At 44.9% G+C, this 14,014-nt stretch overlaps 3 protein-coding genes across 6 annotated transcripts in view; 1 reads left to right on the forward strand and 2 right to left on the reverse strand.

Moving 5' to 3' along the window:
* LOC134296836 (zinc finger protein 43-like) overlaps positions 1 to 14,014 on the reverse strand; it is a 149,409-nt gene that overhangs the window by 102,720 nt on the left and 32,675 nt on the right. The window lies entirely within an intron of this gene.
* LOC134296866 (zinc finger protein 24-like) overlaps positions 1 to 14,014 on the reverse strand; it is a 115,775-nt gene that overhangs the window by 36,604 nt on the left and 65,157 nt on the right. The gene's annotated exons all lie outside the window — the stretch shown is intronic.
* LOC134296829 (zinc finger protein 850-like) lies at positions 945 to 9,114 on the forward strand. Of its 2 annotated transcripts, none has more exons than XM_062972720.1 (2): positions 945 to 1,060; positions 4,931 to 9,114. In XM_062972720.1, the coding sequence occupies exon 2, from the start codon at positions 5,222 to 5,224 to the stop codon at positions 7,292 to 7,294; it is 2,073 nt and encodes a 690-aa protein (XP_062828790.1). In that variant the 5' UTR covers positions 945 to 1,060; positions 4,931 to 5,221; the 3' UTR covers positions 7,295 to 9,114. The 2 variants fall into 2 exon arrangements, with proteins under 2 accessions (XP_062828790.1, XP_062828789.1); XM_062972719.1 differs by having other exon boundaries at positions 999 to 1,070.

Consider the following 14,014-nt stretch of genomic DNA (forward strand, 5'->3'; position numbering starts at 1 on the left):
GCCCTGGATGGTTCAGGTCCAGACTGTTTGGCTGATCCCATCTCATGGGCTACGCTTTTGGGATGTTGTGTTTTAGAGGCACTGATGTATTAATTCCTTGGGATTGGAATGCATTTGATTGTATATTGTTGGGATTGGTCCCCATAGAAACCACCCCAAGTCCCCTCGCAGAGATGGCGCGGGATACAAAAATAAAGTTGTTGTTGTTATTATTATTATTTGAAACATAACAAGATGAGTCCACAGCAGACACTCTGCTGGCTGTCTTGGATCACACCTCGGACACTTCCCCAATGTCTAGGACTGTGTGATGTATCGGCGAGTAATGCGTGCCTCTCCCAATAAGGTGGCCTTCTGCAGCTGGCAGAGGGTAATTTTGTCAGCGCCGATTGTGTTTAAGTGCAGGCCAAGGTTTTTAGCCACTGCACCCACTGGGACCACCTTGACTGGCTTGTGCCAGAGTCCTTGTAATTCGATCTTTAAATCCTCATATCATGTCAGCTTTTCTAGTTGTTTCTCCTCAATCCTGCTGTCACCTGGGATGACAATATTGACAGTCCATACTTTTTTTTAACACGATCGTGAGGTCAGGGGTCTTGTGCTCCAAAACCCTGTCTGTCTGAATTCGGAAGTCCCAGAGTAGCTTGACATGTTCATTCTCTGTAACGTTTTCGGGCTTGTGATTCCACCAGTTCTTTGTTGCAGGCAGATGGTATTTGTGGCACAAGTTCCAATTAATCATCTGAGCAACGGTGTTCTGCCTCTGCTTGTAGTCTGTCTGTGCAATCTTTCTGCAGCAGCTGAGGGTGTGATCTATTGTTTCATCTGTTTATTATTATTATTACTATTATTATGGAGCTCCTGATCTGCTGAACTGCTGTTGTTGCTGCTTTGCCCTTTTTGACGGCTTTGTCCTTTTTTGGAAATGGCAACAGACGCATGACCCGGACCCTTCCCTCGGCAGAGAGGGCTGTCCTGCGGAAAGAAGGGCGTCTGCAGGGAGGGATTGGCGGAGACCGTGCAGAAGAAGCTCCAGGCCGAAGTGGAGAAGGAACAGCAGGTGCCAAAAGGTGAGGCGGACTTGGGAGTAGTTTGGGTATCTTTAGCTGAGAGGGAAAGAAAGGCCGAGGGGACAGGAGAGCCAATATGGGGAAGGATGTCCCACTGAGGAGAAAAGGGCAAGTTTTTCCTGCTACTCTGGAGACTAAAATGGAAAGCAGTTGATTCACATTGTGGGAAAGAAGCTTCCAACTAAACATTGGGAAGCATTTCTGGATGGCAAGAGCAGTTCAGCCGTGGAAGCCTGGTCCCTTCTCAGGAGCCTCCCTTCCCAAGCCCTGGCCTTCCACTTCCGGGGACTCCATGTCCCAGAATCCCTGATCTTGGGCCAAGGCAGCTGAGGCTTCTGGGTGCTAAAGTCCAAGAAATCCCAGAGGAATAGAGTTTGGGAATCCCTGCTCAAGAGAGTGGAGGGAATAATGATAATAATAGTAATAGTAATAACTTTATTTCTAACCCTCCCTCTCTCCCCAAAGGGAATGGCTCTCTTGGACTACAACGCCCAGAAACCCTCCTGGCATGAGGGTTGGAGGAACCTGGGAGTTCTATCCCAAGTCCTTGAGGAGGAGGCGGGGGAGGGGGAGGCGGCAGCCTTGGCCTAGGACTGAGACACGAGGAATCCCCGAAGCCAGAGGGTTGGGAGAGACCCCAAGGGCCACCCAGCCCCACCCCCTTCTGCCAGGCAGGGAAACACAATCCAAATCCTCCCGACAGATCTCCATCCAGCCTCTGACTAAATCCTCCAAAGAAGGAGCTCCCACCAGACTCTGAGGCAGAGAGTTGCCCTGCTGAACAGCTCTTCTTCTTGCCCTCAGGAAGTCCTTCCTCGTGTTTGGGAGGAATCCCTTTTCTTGCCGTTTGACCTCCTGGCTCCGTTGTCCCTTAGTCTCCAGAGCAGCAGAAAGGAAGCCTTTCCCCCTCCTCTTCCTCACCAATGGGACATCTTTTTGGATTTTGAAACATGCCTGCAGTCAAATCTGGATGACTGACAGAACTTGGAGGACTCTCCTCAAAAATAAAACTTGACAAGCCTAGCAAACATAGTCACATAGTGTAAATGTACACAGAATAAACACTTCAAACAGCTCAGACCTTATTAAGTGGTCAGATGGTGTCCAATTGAGATCAATTCCAGTATCTAGACAGGATTTAATATATCTAGACAATGATACATATCGAGTCGTATTAGTCTTCCTCCTCTCAGTAGGCCAGAGTGCATAGATGTGTTTTTAGTTTGAAGGCAAGGAGGGAGGGGGCAGTTTTTCGTTCTTTTGGGAGGGATTTCCAGAGGAGGGGAGGAGCACGGAGAAGGCCCCCTTTCTCGTTCCCACCAGCCGTGCTTGAGACGGGGGTGGGACCAAGAGCAGGGCCTCCTCCGCAGATCGCAGTGCTCGAGCCGGTTTGTAAACAGGGACGCGATTCTGCAAATAGTCTGCATCTCTGTTTACAAACCGGTTCGAGCACTGCGATCCTAAACTCAACAAGCTCTATGAGGTATGACGAGCCAGATGAGAGCCCGAGTCTCTTCTGGTGTGGGAGAATCAGCCATCTACAAAGATGTTGCCAAGGGGAAGCCGAGCACTTGATGAACCAACATAGCATATTATTTGAGAACACAGAAATGTTGGATTACTCTGACAACTACCATGTCAGACTACACAGAAAAGCCATTGAAATCCACAAGCATGTGGACAATTTCAACAGAAAGGAGAAAACCATGAAATTGAACACAATCTGGCTACCAGTATGAAAAAAGACTCTAAAATCAGTAAATAAAAATCAACACTCAAAAAATGAGAATTACAGGCATGAAACAATGGGTCAGCTAACACCTCCCAACAAAGGATTCCCCCAGGCAGAAAGCAGGCAGGCTTTGAAAATGAAATTCAGTGTCAATCAAGGTGGCCAGCTGCAACATTCACACTTGCCTCAGGCAGACAAGAGTTCTTTCTCCCACCCTTGTCATTACACAGATATATAAACCCCACGTGCCTAGTTTCCAACAGACCTCCATTATGAAAACGGGTGCCTTTGGGGAGATTGGAATGGAGTGATTTCACCAAAGAAAGACAAACTCTCGGGGAGGGGGATGCAAAGAATATACTGTATATACGCAAGTATAAGCCTCTCCTCCTTTCCCGTGCAGCGCACGCCTTCCTCTCCTCGGCACTCGTCTTTCCCACTTTTCTTTATTCGTATACACACTGCATTTCCCCCAAAATGTATAGTTAAAATAAACTATGGTGATTATTGGAAGAATATATAAGCACATTTACATTGAAGAAGCTTAGAATAATAATTTAATCACAGTTGGAAAGTCTTAAATTGCAGTTGTATGTAAATATTCAAAAACATTTAACCTTCTGATGCCTCCATTAATCTAATTTTATTGCTATCTATTTTTATTTTGAAATGTACCAGTACCTGCTGCATTTCCCACCCCGTCTTATACTTGAGTCAATAGTTTTTCCCAGTTTTTTGTGTTAAATTAGGTGCCTCGGCTTTTACTCGAGTATATACAGTACACAATTTTCAGAAAGACAAAATACTTTCTCTAGAATGGAAAAGATATGGATATCTGCTAAACTCAAAACCTGTTCAAAAGACAGAACTCCTACCCAAAACTATCTCAGATCATAATCCAGTGACTCTAGTAATTAAAAAGAAAGTAAAAAATGGCCCTTCCCCATTTCGGCCCATTTCGGCACATGTTGCGCTTTGCCTGGGTTCTATGAATTAGACTCCAGTGTTAATATTGTATGTTTTATGTTGATTTAACGATTGTTTTTACTGTAATTGATGTTTTTATTGGATAACTTTTATTGCTGTGTTTTGATATTTGATTGTTTTATCGGGCAAGGCCCCATGTAAGCTGCCCCGAGTCCCTTCGGGGAGATGGGGCGGGGTATAAAAATAAAGTTATTATTATTATTATTAAAAACACTTAGATGGCAGCTAAATGAATCACTACTGCAAAAGGAGGACGTAATTGAGAATTTGAAAGAAAAACTGAAAGAATATTTGGAACTTAATTTAAATCAAGTTACAGATATTCAAACAGTATGGGATGCCAGTACAGCTTATATTAGAGAATACTTTATAAAATGCAACACTGAAATGAGAAAGAATAGACAGAAATATTTTCAGATAATTTCAGATGATATTAAAAAAGAAGAGGAGTTAAAGAAAAATCCTTTGAATTCAAACATTCTAACTCAGATAAAACTCCTACAAAAGCAATTATTGTGTTACTAGTTAATGAATTGGAAACTAAAATAAAGAATGCAAAAAAAAATATTTTGAATCAGCTAACAAACCAAGGAAATAGTTAGCATATACGTTGAGGAAAGAAAGCCCAAAAATGTAATTGTCAATTATTTATTTATGTATGTATTTATTTATGACATTTCTACCCCGCCTTTCTCTACCCTGAAGGGGACTTACTGTTAAGATACAACATGAGGATAAAATATTAATAGATGATATCAACAGGCGTTAAAACATTATTACATTAATTTATATAAGGCTGACCACATATCTCTACAAGACATTGAGAATAATTTAATTCAGCGAAAGACGCCAAAAATAAATGTTCACAGTTCACAGCCTGTTATGCCTTCAGCTTTGCTGCATTGTTGGATTTTAATCGGTAGGGTTGGATTTTATTTTGTGGAGAGTATCTTTGCGCACCGTCCCCTTTGGACCTGAGGAGGGATAGTTTGTTGTTAGGCAAGTGTTAAAGCATTTCTCACCAGGCAATGGGCTCACCCTCTTCCCCTGGGTTTGTTACAGCACGAGACTTGTTTTTCATGTTCCATGAGATCTTTCTCTGTTCAACTCCTGAAGAGATTTTCCCCTCATTTGTCTGCAGGTAACTTCTGAAAAAGCTCTGCAAAGAATACGTTGTGAGAGCTTTGCCCAAGGAGTGCTCTAAGTCTAAAGGGACTTCAAAATACACAGCAATGACAACAAGAAAAAATAAGTAGTAAAAATATATTTCAAGCTACAAACCTATGCAGTTAAGAGGAGGAAATAAGATTGTGCTGAAAAAAGAGAGGCTTGGGAAAGCGAGCAGAAGGCTACAGCAATACAAAGACTGTGCTGCTCAGGAGGTTATATCTGTGAACCCCTGGCATAATATTTGAATTATAAATATAAAAGAATGGCAAGTCCTCTACCTCCCTATCCTAGATCACACACAGGGGAGAAGTTACATCAGTGTATGGAATGTGGGAAACAATTTGATTGGAAAAGTTCTCTTACTAGACATGAAAGGACCCACACAGGGGAGAAGCCATATGAATGTGTGGAATGTGGAAAGAGCTTCAGTCAGAGTGACAAATTACGTTCCCATCAAAGGACCCACACAGGGGAGAAGCCATATAAGTGCATAGAATGTGGAGAGAGCTTCAGCCGGAGTGACAATCTACATTCCCATCAAAGGACCCACACAGGGGAGAAGCCATATAAATGCATGGAATGTGGAGAAAACTTCAGTCGCAGTGGCAGTCTACGTTCCCATCAAAGGACCCACACAGGGGAGAAGCCCTATAAATGCATGGAATGTGGAGAAAACTTCAGTCACAGTGGCAGTCTACGTTCCCATCAAAGGAAGCACACAGGGGAGAAGCCATATAAATGCATAGAATGTGGAGAAAGCTTCAGTCGGAGTGACAGTCTACGTTCCCATCAAAGGAAGCACACAGGGGAGAAGCCCTATAAATGCATAGAATGTGGAGAAAGCTTCAGTCGGAGTGACAGTCTACGTTCCCATCAAAGGAAGCACACAGGGGAGAAGCCCTATAAATGCATGGAATGTGGAGAAAACTTCAGTCACAGTGGCAGTCTATGTTCCCATCAAAAGAAGCACACAGGGGAGAAGCCACATAAATGCATAGAATGTGGAGAAAGCTTCAGTCGGAGAGACAAACTACGTTCCCATCAAAGGACCCACACAGGGGAGAAGCCATATAAATGCATAGAATGTGGAGAAAGCTTCAGTCGGAGAGACAATCGACGTTCCCATCAAAGGACCCACACAGGGGAGAAGCCATATAAATGCATGGAATGTGGAGAAAACTTCAGTCGGAGTGACAGTCTATGTTCCCATCAAAGGACCCACACAGGGGAGAAGCCCTATAAATGCATAGAATGTGGAGAAAGCTTCAGTCGGAGTGACAGTCTATGTTCCCATCAAAGGACCCACACAGGGGAGAAGCCACATAAATGCATAGAATGTGGAAAGAGTTTCAGTCAGAGTGGACATCTACGTTCCCATCAAAGGACCCACACAGGGGAGAAGCCACATAAATGCATAGAATGTGGAGAAAGCTTCAGTCGGAGTGACAGTCTACGTTCCCATCAAAGGAAGCACACAGGGGAGAAGCCCTATAAATGCATGGAATGTGGAGAAAACTTCAGTCACAGTGGCAGTCTACGTTCCCATCAAAAGAAGCACACAGGGGAGAAGCCACATAAATGCATAGAATGTGGAGAAAGCTTCAGTCGGAGAGACAAACTACGTTCCCATCAAAGGACCCACACAGGGGAGAAGCCATATAAATGCATAGAATGTGGAGAAAGCTTCAGTCGGAGAGACAATCTACGTTCCCATCAAAGGACCCACACAGGGGAGAAGCCATATAAATGCATAGAATGTGGAGAAAGCTTCAGTCGGAGAGACAGTCTACGTTCCCATCAAAGGACCCACACAGGTGAGAAGCCATATAAATGCATAGAATGTGGAAAGAGTTTCAGTCAGAGTGGACATCTACGTTCTCATCAAAGGACCCACACAGGGGAGAAGCCACATAAATGCATGAAATGTGGAGAAAGCTTCAGTCAGAGTGGCAGTCTACGTTCCCATCAAAAGACCCACACAGGGGAGAAGCCACATAAATGCATGAAATGTGGAGAAAGCTTCAGTCAGAGTGGCAGTCTACGTTCCCATCAAAAGACCCACACAGGGGAGAAGCCACATAAATGCATGAAATGTGGAGAAAGCTTCAGTCAGAGTGGCAGTCTACGTTCCCATCAAAGGACCCACACAGGGGAGAAGCCATATAAATGCATAGAATGTAGAGAAAGCCTCAGTCAGAGTGACAGTCTACGTTCCCATCAAAGGACCCACACAGGGGAGAAGCCATATAAATGCATAGAATGTGGAAAGAGCTTCAGTCAGAGTGACAGTCTACGTTCCCATCAAAGGACCCACACAGAGGAGAAGTCACCTTAATGCACGGAATAGGAACAGAGCTTTAGAAAAAGTTCAGCATACAGTAGATATCACAGAACTCATGTACCTCTAGAGGAGACGGGCCTTTGAGTTTCCGAATCTATAAAAACACATTGGAAGGAAAGAGGAAGGCCAGCACCTTGCTCTCTCTCCACCATGAATCGGAGTTTGTGTGGCCTTGGTTGACGGCTACTGGGAGCAGGTGTCACTCAGAATGGCAGCAAGCTTGGAAGGGGTTCACCTAACCTCCTCCGCAAAGAGACCCATCACAGGCTTCTAGGATGATGTGTGAAGGTTTGCTGAAATGAGCAGCAGCAGAGATCTCTGGATTAAAGGGTTCTGAAAAAGAATAGCTCTTTGGTTGCAGATAACGTCGTATCTTCATACTCCTGTCTTATTTCTTGGCTCTTCTGCATTCAATGGCATCAATTTTTTCCCATGCATGTGTACTGTATGTACTGTGATCTGTCCTGAGTCCCTTGGTTGAAATTTTGGGTGCTAGCCCTGTACTTTTAACCCTTTTCTGGACTTTGTTGTATCCTGAATCATTGACTCTAAATTCTGGACTGACGTCTAGGTTTCGTATATGGACTTGGACTTTGTTTGTATCCCTGATTTTCTGGCTTGACTTTGGGACTCTAAATTCGGTTTGTACTCTTGATTTCTTGGTTGTTGTTTTATCAACTCAGCTGAATGAACTCCTGGCATGTGACTGTTGGGACTGTGACCTTGGTTCTTGTTAATTTTCACTCCTGACCTGTATCTGCAGTACTCAACTTGTCCGCAATAATTGGACTCTTGACCTGCACTTGTATTCATTGTTCCTTGAACTGTGTTGCTCCAATTATTTTAGCTCAGTGGTTCCCAACCTTTTTTTAACTAGGGATCATTTGACAAGGGACCACTCTCCAAAATTAGTACCAGAAGGGTTATAAATCAGTTTTTGGTCAACTTTAGATTTGGTTTGGTTATTTGGAGTGATGATTCAGAAAATTGCATTGGATAGACCACGTCAGCTCTCATTCCTGATATGCCATCCAGTTAGTCGTCATCTGCTCGCCCACAGAAAACCATATTTAATAATTCTCAGGACTATAAGAGGGTTTCGCGAGACCAGTCACTCTCATTGTAATGGTGTAGTAACTGTGAGGCTGTGAACCCTATTTTAGTTCTTGCGGATCACTGGTGGTCCATGGACCCCAGGTTGGGAACCACTGTTTTAGCTGGACTGAAGACTTTAGTTTTCCTATAAAATATGGTCTTGGCTTGTCTTGTGTTTGTTTAATAAACCTCAGACTTTATACCGAGAGAGCCCTGGAACATGAGACCATCAGCCTTGCTTTGTGTGTACTTATCCCTGTGTAGAGTGAAACCCTTTCTGGATATGAGACTGTTCAATCCCCACCTTTGGCAAAGGGTCCATTAGGACACACAGTATCCCTACCCAACTGCAGAGAATGGAAGACAAAAAATGACTACAACGACTGATGAAGATTCATGAATCTGTTGAGATGGACATATTAACTACATTGATGAAGTATAGAACCGCATTGAAAGGAAATAAGAGTAAATAGAGATACAAATCATATAGTGAGTGAGTTTTGTAAATTAGCGTTTGATGTCAGTTAGTTTTGTTCTTATTGTGCAAGGTGTGTGTCTTGTTCCCTTTATATTTGTTAAATAGTCCTTTTTAAAAAAAATGTACCAAAATTATTATTTGTATAAAATATTGTTTTTAAATACCAAAATTGTAATTTGTGTAAACATGCTTTGATTTGTTTTTCTTCTTTAGTCTTTGAATAAATATTGTTTTTTAAAAACGAGTGTGATACAGCAGCTTTGAAAAGCCAGTGTGATTTTAGGCTGTACCAACGGGAGGGTGATGTCTAGATCTGGGTAAGTTTTAGTCAACTCTCTTCTACGCTTTGATCAGACCTGATCTGGAATAACCTTGTGTCCAGTTCTGGGCAGCACCATTCAAGCAAGATTTTGAGATGTCTCCAGAGAAGGGCTCTAGGGAATGGCCGAGGGTGATGGGTGTGTTTAGTTCAGAGGGGAAAAAAGGCCAAGGGGACAAGAGAGCCAATATTTGGAAGGATGTCCCTTTGAAAAGAAATTGGCAAGTTTTTCCTGCTTCTCTGGAGACTAAAATACAAAGCAACTGATTCACATTGCCTCACTTGCGTTGCAGACAATTTTATGGTCCAGAAGGTAGAAGAGGCAACAAGGGGATAGGCTACTCTTGATCTAATCTTAACAAATGTGGAAGACCTGATCAATACAGTCGAAGTGGTTGGATCCTTAGGGGCAAGTGACCATGTGCTCCTGCAGTTTGCCATACAAAGGAAGGCTGAAACTAAAACAAGTCAAACACGCATTCTGGACTTTAAGAGAGCTGACTTCCAAAAAATGAAGGAATTACTGAGCGGCATTCCATGGACGCCAATATTAAAAGACAAGGGAGTTAAGGATGGATGAGAGTTTTTAAAAAGTGAAATACTCAAGGCGCAAATGCAAATAGTGCCAACAAAGAAAAAAAATAAAACAAGTGCGAAGAAGCCAGAATGGATGTCCAAAGAACTTCTAACCGGGCTAAGACTCAAAAGAGACATGCACAAGAAGTGGAAAAGGGGAGAAATCACCAAAGAAGAATTCAAACGTATAGCCAACTCCTGTAGGGAAAAGGTTCGCAAGGCTAAAGCGCAAAATGAGCTCAGACTTGCCAGGGACATAAAATACAACCACAAAAGGCTTTTTTTTGCTTACGTTGGTAGAAAAAGGAAGAACAAGGAGGCAATAGGGCCACTGTGAGGAGAAGATGGGGTGATGGTGACAGGGGACAGGGAAAAGGCAGAACTGCTTAATGCCTTCTTTGCCTCGGTCTTCTCACAAAAAGAAAGCCATCTTCAACCCCAGCAACATGGAATGGACGAAGGATTGGGGGAAATCCAACCCCAAATAGGGAAACAAGTTGTCCAGAAACACCTGGCCTCTCTAAACGAATTCAAGTCCCCAGGGCCAGATCAGCTACATCCAAGAGTATTGAAGGAATTAGCGGAAGTTATTTCAGAACCACTGGCAATTATCTTCGAGAGTTCTTGGAGAACGGGGGAAGTCCCAGCAGATTGGAGGAGGGCGAATGTGGTCCCTATCTTCAAGAAGGGAAAAAAGAACGACCCAAACAATTACCGACCGGTCAGCCTCACGTTGATACCAGGCAAGATCCTGGAAAAGATCGCTAAGGAAGTGGTCTGTGAACATTTAGAAACAAATGCGGTCATTGCTAATAGTCAACACGGATTTATCAAAAACAAATCATGCCAGACTAATCTGATCTCTTTTTTCGATAGAGTTACAAGCTGGAATGCCGTGGATGTAGCCTACCTGGATTTCAGTAAGGCCTTCGACAAGGTCCCCCACGACCTTCTGGCAAACAAGCTAGTAAAATGTGGGCTAGACAAAACTACGGTTAGGTGGATCTGTAATTGGCTAAGCGAACGAACCCAAAGGGTGCTCACCAATGTGTCGTCTTCATCATGGAAAGAAGTGACGAGTGGAGTGCCGCAGGGCTCTGTCCTGGGCCCGGTTCTGTTTAACATCTTTATTAACAACTTAGATGAAGGGTTAGAAGGCACGATCATCAAGTTTGCAGACGACACCAAACTGGGAGGGATAGCCAACACTCCAGAAGACAGGAGCAGAATTCAAAACGATCTTGAAAGACTAGAGAGATGGGCCGAAACTAACAAAATGAAGTTCAACAGGGACAAATGCAAGATACTCCACTTAGGCAGAAAAAATGGAATGCATAGATACAGAATGGGGGACGCCTGGCTCGACAGCAGTACGTGTGAAAAAGACCTTGGAGTCCTCGTGGACAACAAGTTAAACATGAGCCAACAATGTGATGCAGCAGCTAAAAAAGCCAGTGGGATTCTGTCCTGCATCAATAGGGGAATAGCATCTAGATCCAGGGAAGTCCTGCTCCCCCTTATTCTATTCTGCCTTGGTCAAACACCTGGAATCACACTGTGTCCCATTCTGGGCACTGCAATTGAAAGGAGATTTTGACTCTAAGCTGGGTTGTGTCCAGAGGAGGGCGACTAAAATGATCAAGGGTCTGGAGGACAAGCCCTATGAGGAGCGACTGATAGAGCTATGCATGTTTAGCCTGCAGAAGAGAAGGCTAAGAGGAGACATGATAGCCATGTACAAATATGTGAGGGGAAGTCATTGGGAGGAGGGAGCAAGATTGCTTTCTGCTGCCCTGCAGACTAGGACACGGGACAATGGCTTCAAACTGCAGGAAAGGAGATTCCACCTGAACATCCGGAAGAACTTCCGAACAATGAGAGTTGTGGAACTTTCTGTGTGGGGGAGGCTCCTTCTTTGGAGGCTTTTAAGCAGAGGCTGGATGGCCATCTGTTGGGGGTGCTTTGAATGTCATTTTCCTGCTTCTTGGCAGAATGGGGTTGGACTGGACTTCCAATTCTATGATTCTATGATTCCAATTCTATGATTCTATGAGGGTGAACTACAGTTCCCAAAATCATGGGTCAGTTCCCTCCACCCAAACCCAATCAGTATTCAAAGTTGGCCATGCTGGGTATGTGTGCCAGGTTTGGTCTAGAACGGTCATGGGTTGGGTTCACAGTGCTCTCTGGATGCAGGGTGAACTACAACTCCCACCCTGGTGCCAGGTTAGGTCCAGATCTGTTACTGGTGGGATTCAGAGTGCTCCCTAGATGAGGGGTGAAGTACAATTTCTACCATGATGTATCAGCCCCCCCCCCCCTAAAATCCCTCCATGGCATGTGGGGTCTGTGTGCCATGTTTGGCCCAGATCTGTCGGTGGGGTCACAGAACCCCCACTGAGAGAGCACTGTGGGTGAACCATAACTCCCAACCTCTAAGGCCAGTCCCCTCCACACCCACCGGTATTGTGATGAACCATGGGCCTTGTAGTCCTGCTCAGGACATTGTAATCCCTGATGAAGATGAAAACTTGGGTTTTTTACCTTCCCAGTCTGAACTGGATTCCTCTCAGCCAGATACTTCCCAGGCAGATCTGGAAACCTTGCACCTGCAAGAAAGTTGTGCCCCAGAAGTATGTCAAACAACCCCAGAGCCTACTTCTCCCGTGTTCTTGCGCCGGGAGTTTTGTAAACAACAGAGAAGTTTGGATTCAGCTTCGCGCAGGAGTGCGAGGATAGCAGCTAAGAATGTTGCCAATTAACATTGGTTCTCGTGAGAATCTTTAAGGAGTTTAACATCTGGTCTCAGAGTTTAGCTTTCGTTTCTGATTCCCAGAGAACCGCTCTGGTGAGAAAGTTGGACTCTATATAGGTGTTTTGCCCGCGTAGCAACTTCGCGGAGTCAATTCGTCAGCCTGCGGAGCGAGTTGTGTTTGGACAGCGCGCTCCGATTCAAGCCTCGCTTCAATTCAAGCCTTGCCTTGCTATCCAGCCTTCGCCTTGCTTCCCAGCCTTGTTTACCTACGGACTTTGCCTTGTTTCCCAGGACTAATCCTTGCCTTGTTTCACGGATTTACCAAGTTATTCCACGGACCTTGTTCTTGTTCTTAGTTACCTTGTTCCACGTTCAAGCCTTGTTTCAAGTATCAAGTAATTTCCTAGCCACGCTCAAGTTTTATGGACTAAAGGACCTTGTCATCTCCCCTCACTTTGCTTGGCAAAGTGAGTGTTTCGGTTATTGGATTACAACTTTGGACCTTAATATTTCTTATTGGACATTGCTTTTTTGGACTAATTCTGACCCTTCCTGAAGGGTTTAATTCTGGACTATTTTCTACACTTGTTTTTATTAACTTTATATATTCCTTCAATAAAGATATTAGTTAGATTCTGGCCTCTGTGTATGGTTATTGGTGCCTCTGCCGCCTGGGTCGTGACAGTTTGACTCCGCCACCCATAAGCACCAACTAACCGAGGCCAGGATGTCTACCGGAGCCGCGCCGGCTGGACAGCCGCTCAGCTACACCATCAGCAAGGACGAAGTGGACCGCATCCGTGACAGACTCAACGCGCAGGATGGAGAAATAAAAGGGTTGAGGGAGCGCGGAGTTCGCCTCCCGGCCATGGCGTTGCCTACCAAGTTTTCTGGAGAAGCTGCTAAGGTTCATGTTTTCCGCCGCCAATGTCAAGCTTATCTAGAGGCCCGTGATGCCGAGTTTCCCCAAGAAGACATCAAGGTGGCGTGGGTCTACAGTCTTCTAGATGGTCCAGCGGCTAACTGGGCGACGGCCCTGTTTGATCAAGCCTCCCCCCACCTAAATTCAGCACAACGCTTCTTGGATCACCTTAAGGAGACCTGGGGAATCGAGGACAATTTGGAGGCAGCCGGTCACAAACTCCGGCGCCTCCTTCAAGGAGACAGACCCATGTCTCAGTACATAGCCGAGTTCCGCGTGCTGGCCCACAACACCGGCTGGAACGATGTAGCCCTCAGAGGACAATTTCGGGAGGGTCTCAACATTGAAATGCTGGAAGAAATCTCCAAGGTGGATCCTCCCCAGACCCTCGAGGCACTCATTGATCAATGTTTACGGGCTGAAGTCATGATTGCCAACAGGAAACAATGGGTTCGAGGCCAGGGCGGTAGAGCCGGGGCAAAACCCCCCGCTCCCGCCAGTGTTCAGCCACGTCCGGTGTGGAGACCCCCGCCTCCAACCCCATACCCCAGAGGAGGCGAGGAGGTGCC

The sequence above is a fragment of the Anolis carolinensis genome, chromosome 2 (assembly GCF_035594765.1).
Source record: "Anolis carolinensis isolate JA03-04 chromosome 2, rAnoCar3.1.pri, whole genome shotgun sequence".
Classification (NCBI taxonomy): domain Eukaryota; kingdom Metazoa; phylum Chordata; class Lepidosauria; order Squamata; family Dactyloidae; genus Anolis; species Anolis carolinensis.

Bases quoted from the DNA above. Each gene is read 5' to 3' on its own strand.
- LOC134296829 (XM_062972720.1), top strand. From the start codon at position 5,222: ATGGCAAGTCCTCTACCTCCCTATCCTAGATCACACACAGGGGAGAAG.